This window comes from Entelurus aequoreus, linkage group LG17 (assembly GCF_033978785.1).
Source record: "Entelurus aequoreus isolate RoL-2023_Sb linkage group LG17, RoL_Eaeq_v1.1, whole genome shotgun sequence".
NCBI lineage: Eukaryota > Metazoa > Chordata > Actinopteri > Syngnathiformes > Syngnathidae > Entelurus > Entelurus aequoreus.
The window spans coordinates 22,989,573-23,009,168 of NC_084747.1; the positions used below are offsets into that span (position 1 = coordinate 22,989,573).

Sequence of the window (19,596 nt, forward strand, 5' to 3'; positions counted from 1 at the left end):
AACCTTTTATTTACTACATCCTAAACAGCCAGACTGTAATTGTAAAATATTTTCCAAATACTCGTCTTCATTATGTTTATTATATTTCTTATAATAAATTCATATATATGATTACAATACTCGTGTCTCACTATTAAATTCAGTGGCTTATTTAGCTACGCACAGTACATGTGATGTGAATATACTACTAACGCCACTGTAATATAACAAAACATTAAATTAAATTCATTTCATGGAGGAATGTAGTTCATCATAAAACTGGCACCCAAAGTTATTAAAAAAAAGTATTGATTTTGAAGTGAGAATCAATTCTGAATCAAATCGTCACCCCCAGAATCGAGTTGAATCGTGTGTTGCCCAAAGCTTTACATATATCTGTTTTAAGCATTTTTATAAACAACAAATGTAAAAATAGCTGCTGTGCACTTTGACTTTTCAGCAATTACCTCTTGGTGAACATTTTCAGACACCCCTGATGTAAAATACAAAAATAGAAAATTTATTTAGTTAGTTCATTATAATACTAAGTCACAAATTAATTATTGTGAAAAACGACAACAGTAATAATGTTAAATTTGTAATTGAACACTGATATTTCCGTACAGGCAGGATTTTTACACAATTGTAATATTACTATTTTATTCTTACGGGGGTGAAAACAAGACAAATGTCAGAATAAAAAGCAAAACAATGGGAATTTAATGAGAAAAGCTAAAATATATCAATATAAGTAGTCATCTATAACAGACTTCTTTTTTTTTTTTTACAAAAAAAGATCAAAATGGCCCCGCATACTCGGACTTTTCAAAGTTAGTTAAGTTTGGACACCCCTGATCTAAAGTGACGTCATGACACTTTCACCATGAATCGGTACTCAGGGTGTCATCATTTCTACCAAATACCAGCAAAATAATGTTTGTGGAGCCAAATTATTCAACTTTCAAATGATCAGATCAGGCCACGCCCACATCCTATGACGCAGGTAAACAATTGATCATTGGCGACGTGGGGGGCGTGGTTTAGAGGGTAGGAGGATATTTACAGCTGGAATTCACCAAGTCAAATATTTCATTATATATATATAATCTACATCCTGAAAATATGCAAACAAAACGGTTTGGATAATTGATACTTCAAACTTGCATAAATAAATCTTAAGGAATATAACAACTTGGCTTCTGAGAGCTTCAAAATGTAATGAATAAAATGCCAAAGTTGTTGATAAACAAGCAATTATTTTAATTATTAAATATGGTCATTTTAAATTAATTATGATCATTTTAAATTCATTATTTCAAATATGTTTATTTTAATGTATAATTCTATGGCTGGATGTGATGAGTCAGAAAAAATACAAATAAAAATACAATTAATTTTGATGTTTTTAGCAAAATATAGCAAGAATGTATTTAGTTTTTTATTTATTTAATTAATATATTTATTTGTAGGTAAGATAAACATAATACAATTGATCTCTAGTCTGGATGAGTTAGTTCTTGTCACCCTGTTGTCCTCCCGTCTCTTCCCCAAGGATGGCTCCATGAGCTGGGCAAACACCTGGAGATGTCCTACGTCAACAACACCCGGAGATGTCCTTCGTCAACAACACGGTGGGCGGCCCGTCGGTGCGCAGCTCGTACATCACCGTCCTCTACTTCACCCTCAGCAGCCTGACCAGCATCGGCTTTGGCAACGTGTGCGCCAACGCGGACGGCGAGAACATCTTCTCCATCTGCAACATGCTCATGGGCGGCATGCCGGACGCCTCGTATGGAATAACGTGATTGGGCAGGCACGCTGTTTATATCGTGGGAAAGCGGACGTGAAAAAAGGCTGTCCTCACTCAGGCCCGCATGGAGCTGGAGGGGGCGTGGCCTCCAGCTCTGGCTGGAAATCAGGGGCCGTACTTATCAAGCTTCTTAGAGTGCCATTTTACACTTAAGTCCTGAGAATTTGCGAAATTTAGTCCTACTCTCAAACTTAAGAATAAAAGCTTTTTATCAACGTTCTTAAGTCTAAGAATCACTCCTACTCTCCACCATATTTAAGAGACCTTCAGAGGTGTCTTAAGTGGTTAGGAGTTGCCAGCAGGGGATGGCACTGAGGCGAGAGAGACGTGCGCCAACGTTCAGGGAACGGAACAATGTTTTGTTTTTTTTGATGACGAGCAGCTGATCAAACGGTATCGTTTAGACAAGAGTGGATATTATTTTTGTCACAGATTTAATACTTTTCGATTCCTTGTTGATTTCTGCATGTGTCTGCAGTGGGCTAGTATATATAGAGCCACCCACACCAGTTTCAAATGAGTTGCCTAATTAATGAATTGGAAAGAAAATGTTATGACAGTAGCGTATGTGTGTGGCCGTGAGGTGAGTGACGTCAGTGAGTGTGTGGGCGAGAGAAGAGAGGGAGCGGTAGCGTGAGTGCCGGCGGGGACTAGTTTGTTTTGTATTATTTTGTAGTTTATTGTCAAAATATACACTCCCATTGTCCACTTAAATATTTCCAAGATATTTCTTTATTCTTAGACAAGGGATTCCCTTCCGTGATTGGTCATTTCTATGGACACAGAAATGACGTCACCTAAAATTGCGTTTACGGCACATAGTAATGTCGTCATTCAGCTCTGAGTGTGACACTTAAGATTCAGTCCTACACTTCGCTGAAAGTGTGAGTAAGACGCTTGATAACTAACTTTTAAGTGCAGCTTTCAGCCAAGAATTTATTTACTCTTAAGTCAACTCTTAGCAGACTTCTTAGGAGTCATTCTAAGAAGCTTGATAAGTACAGCCCCAGGAGATTTTCGGGAGAATATTTGTCCCGGGAGGTTTTCGGGAGAGGCGCTGAATTTCGGGAGTCTCCCGGGAAATTCGTGAGGGTTGGCAAGTATGCTCCTGGAGTTCGGTGAAGTTCGACCTGTTCCCAGCCTAAAAAGGGCAGACGGAAACAAAGATGGCCGACTTCCGGTTTCTTTTCTAATGGAGTTTCTTGACCACCATTTTAGTGACGATACATCAATGTGGTAGCAGGGGCCAACTTTCAGGGGTCATGTAGAAGTGGACGTGACGGGTGAGTTTAGATGTTTTAGGGCCTCAATGAAGCATTGCAAGGAAACTAAATGTCAACTAGTATTAAATTAAAGAAAGTATCTTTTAACATCGTATGAGTGGGACCTCAACACATTTAGTGGGATGTTTTTTCTTTTTACTTCAGTCCCTGAGATGGCTCAATATTTGGAATCATTGCCATGGAAAAGAAGAGCTGAAGTGAGACTTGAGTTGTCAAGGCGATGTTTGAATGTTTTATTTCAGGTGGAAAGAAAACCGTCTTTCAAGTTAATGCAAACAAACTCTTGGTCATAGATGCACAAACAAGTTTGGAAGAGTAAAAAAAGAAAGGGAATTCCTTCAGAATGAGGAAATGTTGACTGGTCGAAAGGGGGCGGAGCTACACTCAGAGCTGGCCGCAGTCCGCGATGCAGACCTTGCTTGAGGGTTTGCCGCCTTGGCTGCCGAGCTTCTCCATGGCCTCCACCACGGGGTAACCCTCCACCACCTTGCCAAACACCACGTGCTTCCCATCCAGCCTGGGGGGGGAGACAAGTCCACAGTCAGGCTGCCTCCAGGTCACGTGACCCACACCCACTTACCATGTCGTCTTGGCGGTGCAGATGAAGAACTGCGAGCCGTTGGTGTTGGGGCCGGCGTTGGCCATGGACATCACGCCGGGGCCCGTGTGGACCAGAGAGAAGTTCTCGTCGGCAAACTTGTTCCCGTAGATGGACTTGCCCCCGGTTCCGTTGTGGTTGGTGAAGTCTCCGCCCTGGTGGACGCACATGCACGTTACACCAGCCTCAGGTCCGCTGGTGGTCTCCGTGGCGACTCACCTGGCACATGAAGTCGGGAATGATGCGATGGAAAGTGCTGCCCTTGTAGCCGAAACCTTTCTCGCCGGTGCACAGGGCGCGGAAGTTCTCCGCCGTCTTGGGAACCACGTCGTCACGCAGCTGAGGAGCACATCATCATCATCATCATCATCACATTCTCTCATCTATCAAATACATGAAGTGTTTATGTCCTTCCTTCTTATGGCCAACATGAGCTCAATCATTCATAACTTGGATTGTTTTGAGCAATGACAGTTAAACTACATTTCTCCGGGTTCCAAAAATGTTCAATTCTACTTTAAATAACGCTTAGAGGTGGGAATGTTCAATTCTACTTTAAATAACACTTAGAGGTGGGAATGTTCAATTCTACTTTAAATAACACTTAGAGGTGGGAATGTTCAATTCTACTTTAAATAACACTTAGAGGTGGGAATGTTCAATTCTACTTTAAATAACGCTTAGAGGTGGGAATGTTCAATTCTACTTTAAATAACACTTAGAGGTGGGAATGTTCAATTCTACTTTAAATAACGCTTAGAGGTGGGAATGTTCAATTCTACTTTAAATAACACTTAGGTGGGAATGTTCAATTCTACTTTAAATAACACTTAGAGGTGGGAATGTTCAATTCTACTTTAAATAACACTTAGAGGTGGGAATGTTCAATTCTACTTTAAATAACGCTTAGAGGTGGGAATGTTCAATTCTACTTTAAATAACACTTAGGTGGGAATGTTCAATTCTACTTTAAATAACACTTAGAGGTGGGAATGTTCAATTCTACTTTAAATAACACTTAGAGGTGGGAATGTTCAATTCTACTTTAAATAACGCTTGGAGGTGGGAATGTTCAATTCTACTTTAAATAACACTTAGAGGTGGGAATGTTCAATTCTACTTTAAATAACACTTAGAGGTGGGAATGTTCAATTCTACTTTAAATAACGCTTAGAGGTGGGAATGTTCAATTCTACTTTAAATAACACTTAGGTGGGAATGTTCAATTCTACTTTAAATAACACTTAGGTGGGAATGTTCAATTCTACTTTAAATAACACTTAGAGGTGGGAATGTTCAATTCTACTTTAAATAACACTTAGGTGGGAATGTTCAATTCTACTTTAAATAACACTTAGGTGGGAATGTTCAATTCTACTTTAAATAACACTTAGGTGGGAATGTTTGTGCACCTCACCAACACACGCAGGAGGTGTGATTCCTTTATCCATTATTCATGCAGCTTTTATTTAGTTATATTGATGCAATTTCACATTTCCTTTCACTAAATAAGCGTTTATCACTTGCAACTTAAAACAGTGCATTTGTAATAAGTTATAATTGTAATAAGTAATAATTGTAATACGTTAAATTAATCCCCACATGTGTTAAATTAATGGAAATGGTCAAATAAAAGATCTCAGTGGTGTCTCGCTGCAGTCAAACTGACCTGCTTGACTTTATTGACAATAAATCAATCAACTAATGTTTACTAATCCATTTTATAATCTCCCACGTCCAAATTGCAATGCATCTAAAAATCGATTACCTTAATCACTCAAGTCTATCGAATTCAGATCATTACAAGTTTAGACTATTTTATGCATCTATTCTCTTCTTGTTTTACAATTGACTGTCCTTAGTTTTATCCTGCTTTAAAGGCCTACTGAAAGCCACTACTAGCGACCACGCAGTCTGATAGTTTATATATCAATGATGAAATCTTAACATTGCAACACATGCCAATACGGCCGGGTTAACTTATGTTTTTAGCATAGCTCTGTGCAGTCCGGTTGCTAAGTTAGCTTCAATGGCGTCGTTAGCACAGCATTGTTAACCTTCGCTAGCCTGGAAAGCATTAACCGTGTATTTACATGTCCACGGTTTAATAGTATTGTTGATTTTCTATCTATACTTCCAGTCAGGGGTTTATTTCTTTTGTTTCTATATGCAGTTAAAGCAAGATGCTATCACGTTAGCTCGTAGCTAAAGCATGTCGCCGATGTATTGTCGTGGAGATAAAAGTCACTGAATGTCCATTTGGCGTTCTGGACTCTCATTTTCAAGAGGATATAGTATCCCAGGTGGTTTAAAATACAAATCCGTGATCCACAATAGAAAAAGGAGAGTGTGGAATCCAATGAGCCAGCTTGTACCTAAGTTACGCTCAGAGCGAAAAAAGATACGTCCATCACTGTCTCTCAAGTCATTCACTGTAACGTTCCTCATCCACAAATCTTTCATCCTCGCTCAAATTAATGGGGTAATCATCACTTTCTCGGTCCGAATCTCTCTCGCTCCATTGTAAACAACGGGGAATTGTGAGGAATACTAGCTCCTGTGACGTCACGCTACTTCCGCTACAGGCAAGGCTTTTTTTTATCAGCGAGCAAAAGTTGCAAACTTTATCGTCGATTTTCTCTACTAAATCCTTTCAGCAAAAATATGGCAATATCACCAAATGATCAAGTATGACACATAGAATGGATCTGCTATTCCCGTTTAAATAAAAAAAAAATCATTTCAGTAGGCCTTTAACTCCTGTAAAACATGTTTGACATGTGCTATATAAATAGTGGATTGGATTACTTTTTTGTACCCAAAAAAACCTAATATGCAATATTTACTATATAATATTTTAAGGTGGATTACTAGTAATTGTAACCTTCATTACATTGACTTTGAGTCATAGTTTCACAGTATGAAACATCCTGCATGGCAACTTTTTCTCATTACATTTCACTTGTTGGCACTTTTATGCCACTTTCTTCTCTTTCTATTTAGAAGAGTAATACTTAAGAATGTGGACACGCTGACAACATGAATACAAGTCAATCAGCATTGCAGTAACGTGACTGACCTGCAGGCATCAACACATCTGACTCAAGACTTTTTCAAGTCAAGTGAAGTATATTTATATAGCGCTTTCTCTCTAGTGACTCAAAAGTGCAAGCCAATATCTAAGTGACATTTAAAGCAGTGTGGGTGGCACTGGGGGCAGGTGGGTAAAGTGTCTTGCCCAAGGACACAACGGCAGTGACTAGGATGGCGGAAGTGGGGATCGAACCTGGAACCCTCAAGTTGCTGGCACGGCCGCTCTACCAACAGAGCTATACCGCCCCATTTTTAAATGCAACTCAAAACAAATGTCACACCACAGATCTATATGGTCGACACCATACAATGTGTGTATAAAGCAGGGGTGTCAACACCATACAATGTGTGTATAAAGCAGTGGTGTCAACACCATACAATGTGTGTATAAAGCAGGGGTGTCAACACCATACAATGTGTGTATAAAGCAGGGGTGTCAACACCATACAATGTGTGTATAAAGCAGTGGTGTCGACACCATACAATGTGTGTATAAAGCAGTGGTGTCGACACCATACAATGTGTGTATAAAGCAGTGGTGTCGACACCATACAATGTGTGTATAAAGCAGTGGTGTCGACACCATACAATGTGTGTATAAAGCAGTGGTGTCGACACCATACAATGTGTGTATAAAGCAGTGGTGTCAACACCATACAATGTGTGTATAAAGCAGTGGTGTCAACACCATACAATGTGTGTATAAAGCAGGGGTGTCGACACCATACAATGTGTGTATAAAGCAGGGGTGTCGACACCATACAATGTGTGTATAAAGCAGGGGTGTCGACACCATACAATGTGTGTATAAAGCAGGGGTGTCAAACGTACAACCCACAGGGTGAGTTTGCTAAGTATAAAAATGAGCCCTAATTGTTGTATGAAAGAAAGTGCTGTTCTTAATGTGACCACTAGATCAGTGGTCCCCAACCACCAGTTGGTACCGGGCCGCACAAGAAAAAATACATTTTTTTAAAATTAAATCAACAAAAAATACACATTATATATCAATACAGTCTGCAGGGATACAGTCCGTAAGCACACACGATTGTATTTATTTACGGGGAATTTTTTTTTTTTAAATCCTGTAATTTGATTTTGATATTTTTCTATCTTGAGCAATGAGTTGACTAATGAACATTACATAATGTTTCAGAAAGCATAAATAACCACAAATAAAAGATAGAATAATATTAACCCAACATTATGAGTTGTATATTTTCAGAATGTGCTTGTTCTATTTTTAAACAAAGAAAACAATCTGAAGTTGTCTTTATTTCTAAGTTATCCTGCCGTGATTTGAGCAGTCCAGCCCACATTGTTCTCCATGTCACCTAAATGACTTGGACCCCCCCCCGGTATAAACAATTGTAAGGATTTGACAAAGATCTTATGTAATAATGCAAGTTACACTCTCAATGTAATAGACTACTTTCCCATACTAACTGGAAGGTCAACAAACACGTGTAACTACATAAACAACAATAAAATGACTCAATTCCTTTAAGCAAAACATTACAATGCAGTTCTGGAGCAATATAGCTCAGTTGGTGGAGCGGCCGTGCCAGCAAATTGAGGGTTCCAGGTTCGATCCCTACCTCCGCCATCCTAGTCACTGCCGTTGTGTCCTTGGGCAAGACACTTGACCCACCTGCTCCCAGTGCACCCACACTGCTTTAAATGGCTTTCACTATGTAAAGCACTTTGAGTCACTAGAGAAAAGCGCTACATAAATATAATTCACTTCTTCCCCTATTGGACAAACTGGGTCAGGTGATTTATTTACCTTTTGTTGTCAAAAGCATGACACTTTTCCAACACCTTTAGATACACTCTGAGAAACCTTCATATTGAAGATGTTCATTTCTGTGATGAAAAATGTTCCAGCAAATATACGAGGGCACTTTTGCTGAAATAATATTTAGCGGGCACAGTTCATAGACAATATAAACGGAAGGAGTTTACAAAAGTTGAGCTAAGGAAAATAAGGACAAGATATATTACATACCCAATGCTTCCCAAAATTAAAGAAATACAATTTAAAATTAAAGCTGCAAGCAGCGTTGGTCGGGTCCGCCTTTTGGCAGGTGCTAGTCCTAGGTGTCCCAATACTTTTGTCCAGTGGTAGTCCTGAGTGAGACCTCCATAGAGGTTTTTGTTTCATGTCTCTAAGACGTTCCTACCGGAAGTTACAAGCAGTTTTGTCTGAGTTGTCCTCTGAGGAGCAGTTTTTTCAGTTTTTTTCAAAAATTATGTAGAGCACAATTTTGAGTTTTGGGGTGCGGTTCTTTTTTAGATCGCAATTTCCACCAGTCCCGATGTGTGACAATTTTGGTGAGTTTTGAAGTATTTTAAGGGGGTCAAATTAAAGCTCAAAGAGGCAAAAATGAGTTTTTTTAGTACAATTTTGTCTTGAAGGGGAAATTGCCAACTTCCTGTTTGTTTTTGCCCGAAAATGTAAAATTATGAAATGTAGGTCTAAGTCTGACCTACATAGAGGTTTTTGTTTCATGTCTCTACGACCTTCCTAGAGGGAGTTACAGGCAGTTTGTTTTTATTTTTTCCTAGGGGGCGCTAGAGCGCAATTTTTATTTTTGGGGTTTGGTTTTGTTATTAACTTGCAATTTTCGCAGGTCCTGATTTGTGTCAAATTTGGTGAGTTTTGGAGCATGTTAAGTGGGTCAAATTAGCGTTCTTTGTGGGGTCGGTATAATAATAATAATAATAAAACCTTATAATAACAATAGGTTCCTTTGTACAGGGTACAGGGGGCACCCTAATTATTAATGAAATATACCCTTCAAAAGGATTTTTTGAAACTTAAATTTAACATGGAGGTTGATGGCTGTCTGTGGAATGTGATACTGTACGTGATACTGTACGTGTGTGTGGAATGTGAGTGTACATGGGTGTGTGATACTGTACGTGTGTGTGGAATGTGAGTGTACATGGGTGTGTGATACTGTACGTGTGTGTGGCATGTGAGAGTGTACATGTGCTTTGGGAGGAGATGAGAGACAGGAGTGTGGAGATGTCCCCATTCACCATAGAAGAGATCACATTTGGTATTTTTATAAAAGGACTGTAACTTAGAAATGTTTGTCAACATTATTATGCTCCAAGTTTGAAAGTTTTTCTGCATAAATGTTGATTTATGAAAGCAAGGCCTACATTTTCTAATTGGCTTAATGGGTTTCAATTAATGGCGCGGTATAGCTCGGTTGGTGGAGTGGCCGCGCCAGCAACTTGAGGGTTCCAGGTAGGGCTGCAACAACTAATCGATTATAAAAATAGTTGGCGATTAATTTAGTCAGATTCGTTGGATCTACGGTATGCGCATGCGCAGAGGCTACTTTTTTTTATTTTTTTAAAAACCTTTATTTGTAAACTGCAACATGTACAAACAGCTGAGAAACAATAATCATAATAAGTATGGTGCCAGTATGCGGTTTTCTCCCCCACTAAAATACTGGAAAGGATAGAAATGTAGTTTGTCTCTTTTATCCGATTATTAATTGAAGTACTAATCAACAGATTAATCGATTATCAAATTAGTTGCAGCCCTAGTTCCAGGTTTGATGCCCGATTTTGTCAAACTAGTCCTTGGGCAAGACACATGACCCACCTGCTCCCCGTGACACCCACACTGCTTTAAATGTCACATAGATATTGGCTTTCACTATGTAAAGTGCTTTGAGTCACTAGAGAAAAGCGCTACATAAATATAATTCACTTCAATTGTCAATCAAATGTTGGAGAATGATTAAGAGTACAAAAGCCCTTAAATTGATATCTTTGTTAAAAACATTTAATGGGATTTAGGTAGACCCTTTTTTTCATGTTCTTTAGTATTATTACTCTATTTGTTAAAGGTGTGAATAATAAATGTATGTTTGTTGCTCAACAAAAAATAATCTGCTTCAACCTTTGTTGTTTTTTAACGATCCGCCGAAACCATGTGACCGGTGAGCATGCGCATGCGCAGCGCAATAGTGGCGCCCAGGCTGAAAATGGCCCGGAGTTAGCATGCTAGCAGCGAAGCACCGCGTTACGTAATAAACCGCCCCCGAGGCCACGCCCTCTCCCCTGCATGGAACTTTCCACAGCTCCTGCGCGGCTCAATCCACACTGCGGCGACGGTCCTACGCAGCAAACGTCATGACGCAGCGGTGAACGTCAGCGAGCCCGCTTAAAATGTCTTCATAGTCAATAACCGCCTGTAAATGTCGGGGAAGAACAAAGGCGGCGCCATGCTAACTGCGCGTTAGCATTAGCTTGGCACATCGTGCTACGCGAGCTAGCCTGGAAAAAGGGCGGGATCTAAGAGCTAGCATTAGCTTGCTTTGTTGTCAAAAAGAGCTAGCATGACGCCGCACACATGAGTCATGGCTGGGCCGCGGGGGGGGGCTCGCGAGACCGGGCCGGTGAGGCCCACCGTGGGGCCGGCAACGAGCGCACGTTGTCCGCAGGCCGAGCGAGGTCAGCCTCGGCCGTCAATCGCCACACAAAGGAAGCACATGCTAACGTTAGCTCGTCGGCGTTACCTCCATTATGATGCGGCCCATAGGCTTGCCGCCGGCGGTCACGTCGAAGAAGACTTTTGGTCGGGCCATGTCTGCGGCTTGAGCTTCGGAAAGAAGGCAGGAGGAATTACGGCGAGTTGCACGGTGAATGACAACGAACCGAGGAAGATGGCTATGCGTAGCTTAGCTTTATATACGACGCCGGTGGGCGGGCGTCATTTAGATTTAGCCAATCGGGAACGCCAGTGGATGTGATTGGCGCAGATTGTGGCCAATCAGCGGGTAGACGACGGAGTATGGCGTTGTGACGCGGCGCGAACGGACCCGCCCATGTCTGCAGTGCGCTCGCTTTAGTGGCAGAGTGGGCCGCTCGTGCGGGGCTTAGATGTGTCTTTACTCTTTGTCTTCACACCGCCACTCGAAAGAGTCCCCGTTTTATAAAAAGCGGGAAATATCGTGTGCCACAGCGAAGCACGCCACATATGATTGACAGGTTGCGCGGCCAATCGTCTGCGGCGCGCGCGTCCGGTGAACGTCATGACCCGCAGTCTGAGCGCGCACCCGCTTTTTACGGGAGGGAAAAAAAAGAATGCGCAGTCACGCGGGTTGGGCGCGGTCATCTGTGGGGTAAAAAAAAAAAAAAGTTGAAGACAGGAAGTCAATGTTTTTAAAGTAAACAACTCAATTTACACTAAAGAGCTTTTATGTCTTCACGTTAACCAACATTCAAAGGTATTGAAGCTGGAATGTAAACAATCAGTTTTGCTTTGATCTTACGAGTCCGCCCTTGATGTGAGAATAGTGACGTCACCCACGCAGCAGTACAGATCATGTTAAATCATGGACACTTTATTGGGACACGCGAGGAAAATGTGATTTCACAACCAGGCGACAAAAGTCCTGTCCTCTGATTAGTCACATGTTTCTGGCTGGGAGACAGGATGGATCCTATCAAAATAAAAGTATCAACAACAGCCTCCGCAGTGAAATCATGAGAACTTCCTGTTAAAACAACAAGGGTCCGCTTGGTCCAACTGTGCCGCTCTGACGTCGTCTGTCCCACCGTCATTTTATTTTGAAAGGCAGGAAGGCCCCAGCATGCACCTGATGCTGGCTGCTAACAGATGCTAACAGTTGGCAAAGTGGAAAGCCGACATTTCATCTCCTGGGAGGTCTGGTGAGGGGGAGGGGGGAAATCCAGAACGTTCTCGTGATGCATTCATGGACGCGTCAAGTTCGGGACGTCTGAGGACTGTCAAAAGCTAGCTTCCACACAAGAAAAGACACGTTGACGAGACAAAGGAGGAGGAGGACTTCAGTTGTTCTCAAAGAGGGACAGCAGGTCGTCGTTGTTGTTGTTGGGGAGGTCCGGGGGGCCCAGGTAGGACAGCAGCTCGTCTGGGTTGGTCAACTCCGGCAGCAGCTGCACACAACAGGCCGGTCACTGCGTCGCCGTGACAACACGCTGACATCCTCTACTCACGTCCAGAGAAGGTTCCGGCACCTCCGCGCTCGTCCCCAGGCCGAAGGGGGCGTCGCCGTGGAGGCGAGGGTTCTGGCCGCCGCGCTGCATCGAGGGGTTGCCGTGGAGACCCTGCGACGGGGGAGCGCCGTGGGAGGCGGGGTCCAGACGTGACGCCATCTGAGGACAGGAAGACGGACGGCGAGTTCAAAACGGGACGAGGAGGAAGGCGGGTCGGCGTACCTGTCCTGCCAGTGGGTGGGGAGGGGGCTTGTCGGGGGTGAGGAGGACGCTGGACAACTCCGACTGGTAGGAGAGAGGGGGCGGACCGGGCGAGGAGAACTCCCCCCCGACGCCCGGCGTGAAGTCAGAGAAAGCGGCGGGTTGCCCGGGATACGATGGTGCTGAAAGGGAGACACGCCCACTTCATGGTCATCATTAATGCTCACACCAATCATGAAGAAGGAGGCGGCGCACCTGGTCCGCAGTAGTCCGGCGTGCTTCTGCCGCCCCCCGCCGGCAGGGAGGAGTACTGCATCGGGGAGGCGGAGGAAGGGGCGGGGCCGAGCGAGGCGATCATCTCCATGACGCTGGGCAGGACCATGTGACTGGGACTCAGCGTCCGGCAGCGTCTCAGCGCCGGGCCGTCAGGCTCCTCCTTGATGTGGAGGTCCGGCTTGACGGGGACAGGCTTCCACCTGCACGCCGGGTCGATGGTGATCTCCTCGTAGTCGGAACTGGCAGAGAGACACGCGGTTGGCGGCGGAATCGAACAACGGCCTCACAGCGACATGACTCACTTCTGAACGTAGATGAGGATTCCCAGCATGTACTGGTCCACTTCCAGACCCTCCAGCAGCGCCGTTTTACTGCACACACACACACACACACACACACACACACACACACACACACACACACACACACACACAGGTTACAGGTACACCCCATGAAGAGCATGCACGTGAGAGCGCGTGCACATACTTGCACACCGGACATCGCCACGTTCCCCGCTCGCAGTTGAGCTGCAGGTAGGACTCCAAGTCGAAACACTGCGGACAGGAAGTGAGGTCACACACACACAAACAAACAGGAAGCGGACGGACAGGAAGTGCCCTGACCTGCACGTGTCGGCAGTCATGACCGCGGGCGGGCAGCTGGATGCGGCGGAAGGTGATGGGACACTTCAGCAGGACCCGGATGGCCGTCTGCTCCACACCGTCCTCGCCGTTGAGCCCGGGGGTGCCGGGAATGGAACCGCTGCTGAAGTTCCTTTTTACTGCAAGCGAGAAGGGCGCCAAAAAGTGTTTGTAGGAGGCCACAGGGGGGCGGGGCTAAAGGAAACGCACTCTTAGCCACACAGTGCTCGGCGGGGAGTCTCTTCTTCATCAGGCCCTGCAGCACCGAGCGCACCGAGGGCCGGTGGACCAGCTGCAGCACGAACAGGTGAGACTGGAACGGGCAGAGACAGGTGTGAGTGGCGCTGGCGGGGGCGGGGAGTGAGTGGGCGTGGTCTTACACAGCAGCAGGCGGTGACGGTGATCTGGATGGTGTTCCTGCCGGGTTGGCACACCTGCTTCAGGTACAGGGGCTTGTGGGACGTTTTGTTGTCGCCACGCTCGATGGTGAGGGGCGTGGCGTTGACGCTCACCTGGGGAGGAAGACGGCGTGTTTACAAGCGGAGGCGGCGGCCGAGGGGGCGGGGAAAGAGCACACCTGCACGGAGGCGGGCCAGTTGGTGTTCATCTGCCGATCCTCGTGGTGGTAACACTTGAACTGCAGCTCCAGGTCCGGCCTGCACACACACGGATAAGCCTTTATTGTGAAGGGAGGACAGGAAGCGGTGGTGCGTGCTCACCTCATGATGAGAGTTTTGTACACCGACTCTTTGAGCTGGAAGACGTGGTTGCTGACCGCCAGGTTGTGTTCCAGCCTGAAGGGCTCCAGGACCACGCCGTCGCGCACGGGGAAGGTCAGCCGCAGGTCGTCGCTGGGGTTACCTGCCCGGCAGGAAGTGCACCGCGTTACGGCGCCCGTTTCATTGGCGCGGCACAGAGGGGCGTACCTGTCGGAAGGGGAGGAGCCAAGCTAGCCATGTTGGGTTTGACGTCAGGCAGGAAAGATGAGGGCTTGACGTCGCTGTTGCCAGGCGACATGTAGGGCGGGGCCATCGAGCTGCCGGGCGTGATGGGCGGAGTCGGGTTCCCCGGGAGCGGCGAGCTGGGGTAGGCGGGCAGGCCTCGGCCCGGCTGAGCGACACCACAGTCACACAGTTACTTTTGGAGGAGGAAGGAGGTGCGGCGCTGCAGCGGTTCTTACCCCGGGAGGCTGGTGGAAGGAGTTGTACACGCCGGCGGTGGCGCCCCCTGGTGTCTGCCCGTTGAACTGCTCCTGCTGCTCACACACAAGATTAAGATTAAAGATTAAAGTACCAATGATTGTCACACACAAGCAACATTGACGCCCACGCCGACTCACAACGTGCACGCACTCACCTTGTAGTACTGGGAGCTGGGCGGTCCGGACGGGGGGTACTGGGGGAGGGGCATTTTATGACCCTGGTACGAGGGGGCGGAGCCTGTCCTTTGCGAGGCAGCACCTGCGCACAAAAAGAAGAATGTGTTAGCTTTTAGGCTTGACGCTAAGCTAGTGGCTAATGTGAGCATCGACCTGGGTGGTAGTGCGAGTACGGAACACCCGCACCTGAAACCGGCATGGGACCGGCAGCGCCGCCAGGACCCGGACCGACCGAAACGCTGTACTGCTGAGACACTCCGGGGAAGGCCTGAGGAGGAGTGAGCAAGATGGCGTTCAGACGTCAAGGCTTGGCGTCAGCGGGCACTCACGTCTGAGTTGTAGGGCCGCTTCAGGCCCTGCGGGGGTCTCAGGTGGCCCTGCTGGGGCGGGGGCGCGTAGCTCGGGTGCTGCGTCACCCTCTGGGGGCCTCCATACATGGGGCTCATAGAATGGGGGCCCCTGGTGGGTCCGGGTCCTCCAGGAGCCATGGTGGGGGGACCACGGGGGACAGAGTGGGCCATGAACTGGTTATTGTAGGAAGGACCGCCCATCTGAGAGGAGAGAAAAGGTCATGTGACGTCCGTCACCAGATGGCGATGATGAGGATGATGACATCACAGGAAGCAGGCGCTCACCTGACCATAGTTCATTTCCTGGTTTTGTTTCTCCTGAATGGCAGCCACGGTTGCCGTGGCGGTTGCGGTGGCCGTAGCGGCGGCGGCGGCCACAGCAGCGGCGGCGGCCTGCGTGAAGTCGGCCGTGCCTCTGGAGCCGCCCGGGTTGGAGGGGTAACTGGGGTCGCAAGGTCAAAAGGTCGATAAAAGGCACAGGGAGGTGCTTTGGCAAAGCGAGAGACACCCACCTTCCCGCGTAGCCCCCCGGTCCCCCCACGTAGCCCCCGCTGGGCCGGCCGTACACGCCCTGGTTCAGGTAGGCCTTGGTGGGCTCGCCGTAGCTCTGCTGACCCATGTACCCCCCGGGACCCCCGGCCATGCCAGGACCCCCGGGGCCCTGCATCATGGGCCCCCCAGCCGGGTTAGCCCCGGGACCCATCACACCTCCCCCCAGACCCTGACACACAGAAACAATGTGTTTTATGTGTGTGTGTGTGTGTGTGTGTGTGTGTGTGTGTGTGTGTGTGTGTGTGTGTGTGTGTGTGTGTGTGTGTGTGACGCCATACCTGGCTGGCTGAGGGGTTGGTGACCCCCCACACGGTGGTCACCACAGAGAGTGATCCTGTGGGCTGATTGGTGGGCTGCTGCCAGCTGGAGGGGTCGTAGGGGAATGAACCCTCACTGAGAACACACGTGATAGGGTCAATGTGGGCGGGGCCAGCATCACCTGTCTGTGTGTTTACCTGTGTGGGTTGCTGGCCAGTCCAGCCTTCATCTGATTGAGAGGATTCATGTGGGCGGAGCCTCTGTAGCGGGCAGACAATGATCAGTTCAACATGGCCGCCTGACCAACAATCAAGGGGTCAAGTCAAGTTTTGGGCAAGGTCAGGAGTCACCCCCGAGGTCAGGAGTCACCCCCGAGGGGGCGTGTCTCTGAGGGCACACAAGATGCTCCTTCAGCCATGTTTACCTTCAACATCATTTAGTTCGCAGCCGAGTGTGAAGCGACTGGGATGAGAATCAGCACCTCCAAGTCCGAGTCCATGGTTCTCACCCGGAAAAGGGTGGAGTGCCATCTCCGGGTTGGGGAGGAGACCCTGCCCCAAGTGGAGGAGTTCAAGTACCTGGGAGTCTTGTTCACGAGTGAGGGAAGAGTGGATGGTGAGATGGACAGGCGGATCGGTGCGGCGTCTTCAGTAATGCGGACGCTGTATCGATCCGTTGTGGTGAAGAAGGAGCTGAGCCGGAAGGCAAAGCTCTCAATTTACCGGTCGATCTACGTTCCCATCCTCACCTATGGTCATGAGCTTTGGGTTATGACCGAAAGGACAAGATCACGGGTACAAATGAGTTTCCTCCGCCGGGTGGCGGGTCTCTCCCTTAGAGATAGGGTGAGAAGCTCTGCCATCCGGGGGGAGCTCAAAGTAAAGCCGCTGCTCCTCCACATGGAGAGGAGCCAGATGAGGTGGTTCGGGCATCTGGTCAGGATGCCACCCGAACGCCTCCCTAGGGAGGTGTTTAGGGCACGTCCGACCGGTAGGAGGCCACGGGGAAGACCCAGGACACGTTGGGAAGACTATGTCTCCCGGCTGGCCTGGGAACGCCTCGGGATCCCCCGGGAGGAGCTGGACCAAGTGGCTGGGGAGAGGGAAGTCTGGGTTTCTCTACTTAGGCTGCTGCCCCCGCGACCCGACCTCGGATAAGCAGAGGAAGATGGATGTAGTGATGGGTCCGGCAACACCGATGCATCGGCGCATGCGTCGAGCTCATAGAGCGATACCCTGTGTCGGTGCGCGTATCGCTTTTAGAAAGTCACGTGACCGAACACGAGCTGTTTTGGTCACGTGACCGCTCATGAGCTGTTCTGGTCACGTGACCGCTCATGAACTGTATCGCACTGACGCCTGCGCGTCAAACTGTGTTTATTAGGAAGCGGCGCAATGCGTGTTGTTGACGAACATCGTTAGGGCCGCTTGTTGTCACTGTCACTCAAAGTTGCATTTCAAAATTACACAGAATAAATGTGTTTATTTTGTTTAGAATTCAGATGGGTTTGATTTGGTGCGCGGCATATATTGGCTGTGCGGCGCACGGTGTGCGCGGAGGACGCTTGAGCACTGCGCAGGAATGTTGCTCACAGGGCACAGAGGAGGCGTCAGTGCGATACAGTTCGCGTATCGGTCACGTGACCAAAGCAGCTCATGATCGGTCACGTGACTTTCTAAAAGCGGTACGCGCACCGACACAGGGTTTCGCTCTATGAGCTCGACGCATGCGCCGATGCATCTGTGTGGACCCATCACTACTGTTACTAGAGAAGGTACAGGAATGACGGCGTGGCGAAGTTGGTAGCGTGGCCGTGCCAGCAATCGGTTACTGGGGTTCAATCCCCACCTTCTACCATCCTAGTCATGATACATGTTCACATTATTTGATTGTATCTAAAAAAGATAAAAATATATTTTTATTTAAATGAAGATACTAAATAATCCTAAATGAAATACAATGACTTGGTTTATATTATTGTATATACTAGGTCATAAAATCAGTGTCAGTTGAGTCGGTCCATAGGTTGCCTGTAGGGATTTTTAATGTCCAGCAGATGTCAGTATTTAGTGACACAGTATCGACACAGTATCAATACAGTTTTGCAATGTGTCGAAACGCTTCATGAGGCCTCATCAACCCATCACTAGATGGATGGATCATTTAGCAGGAAGGCCACACGAGTCACATGACGTCACAGGCCTGACATTAAACTCCCCATCATCATACATGCGCTCATTAAGACTTGTTTGGCGGGCAAAGCGTTAATAAGAGGCAGCTAAGCCAAATGGCGGTCCAGGAGACATTTTAACAGGTGGCCACAAAGGCTAATGCTAACCTGTTAGCATTAGCTGTGGGGGAAACACATAATGTGCTCCGCGGCGTCGCCCAAACACGCCAGCTCGTCCAGGGCGACGAGGTTGAAGTGAGCCGCGACATAAATGTCCGCTGAGACGACTTTAGCGTCCGTCTGAAGCAGGCGGCCATGTAAAAGCGGCTAGCTCGCTGACAATGGAATGTTAGCATGCTAACCGTTAGCCGCGAGCTAACGTCTTCCTCCAACATTGTATTGTTCTGCTTCTTTCCAACGCCTCGGCTCATTTATGTCCGCCCGAAGCAAACACAAATTGGCTCCAAAAAGTACGTCCATGGGCCGACTTACCTCCTCTAACTGCCCGCTGAACGAGCCCGGTTGCGGGCCTGTGTGTTCGGCGCTCCTCGGGGGCATGAAGAGGCTACAGCCCGTATTTAGCCCCTCCAGGCGGGACTACCTGTTCCAACACGTCCTCCGTACAAGCTGCGGGGTTCTCCTCCAGCCAGCCCGGCCCTCTGCGTCGACTATCCGGCCTCAGCAGCCGCTAGCGTCGCCCGCAACCCCGCCGACCCGCGACCACACCACGCAGCCACAGCCAGGCACTGACGGCTCGTCCGCGGCCGTGTTCCGCATCGCTGGCCGGGAGAGAGGAGAGCCGCCGACTGGAGCAGCAGGATGGAGGGGGCGGGGATATCATCATCACACTTGGAATATTCCCAATACTTTATAGCAACATTTCACTTCTTTTTCTTCAACTTTATTAGTCATGGTCCTGACACTTCCCGTTGCTATGGCAACCGGAGGGCTGCCTGACAAGAGCACCTTTTTGGTGGTCGGTGAGAAAGCCGAGAGGATGA

General features: G+C 47.5%; 2 protein-coding genes across 3 annotated transcripts; both read right to left on the reverse strand.

The window, feature by feature from the left end:
* Window positions 1–3,291: 3,291 nt before the first annotated feature.
* Window positions 3,292–11,473, reverse strand: ppiaa (peptidylprolyl isomerase Aa (cyclophilin A)). Its single transcript, XM_062025293.1, has 4 exons — window positions 11,308–11,473; window positions 3,890–4,009; window positions 3,653–3,825; window positions 3,292–3,589 (listed from the first exon to the last, which is right to left on the reverse strand). The coding sequence occupies exons 1-4, from the start codon at window positions 11,374–11,376 to the stop codon at window positions 3,457–3,459; spliced, it is 495 nt and encodes a 164-aa protein (XP_061881277.1). The 5' UTR covers window positions 11,377–11,473; the 3' UTR covers window positions 3,292–3,456.
* Window positions 11,474–12,114: 641 nt separating this feature from the next.
* On the reverse strand, window positions 12,115–19,590 carry LOC133632697 (zinc finger MIZ domain-containing protein 2-like). 2 transcript variants are annotated; one of them, XM_062025291.1, is made up of 21 exons: window positions 19,088–19,590; window positions 16,623–16,685; window positions 16,446–16,560; window positions 16,128–16,336; window positions 15,901–16,057; window positions 15,595–15,816; window positions 15,452–15,533; window positions 15,244–15,347; window positions 15,068–15,142; window positions 14,814–14,997; window positions 14,607–14,748; window positions 14,465–14,543; window positions 14,268–14,399; window positions 14,098–14,200; window positions 13,870–14,027; window positions 13,733–13,800; window positions 13,549–13,617; window positions 13,226–13,485; window positions 12,992–13,152; window positions 12,770–12,928; window positions 12,115–12,709 (listed from the first exon to the last, which is right to left on the reverse strand). In XM_062025291.1, the coding sequence occupies exons 2-21, from the start codon at window positions 16,670–16,672 to the stop codon at window positions 12,602–12,604; spliced, it is 2,637 nt and encodes an 878-aa protein (XP_061881275.1). In that variant the 5' UTR covers window positions 16,673–16,685; window positions 19,088–19,590; the 3' UTR covers window positions 12,115–12,601. The 2 variants fall into 2 exon arrangements, with proteins under 2 accessions (XP_061881275.1, XP_061881274.1); XM_062025290.1 differs by having other exon boundaries at window positions 15,419–15,533.
* Between the last annotated feature and the right edge of the window lie 6 nt (window positions 19,591–19,596).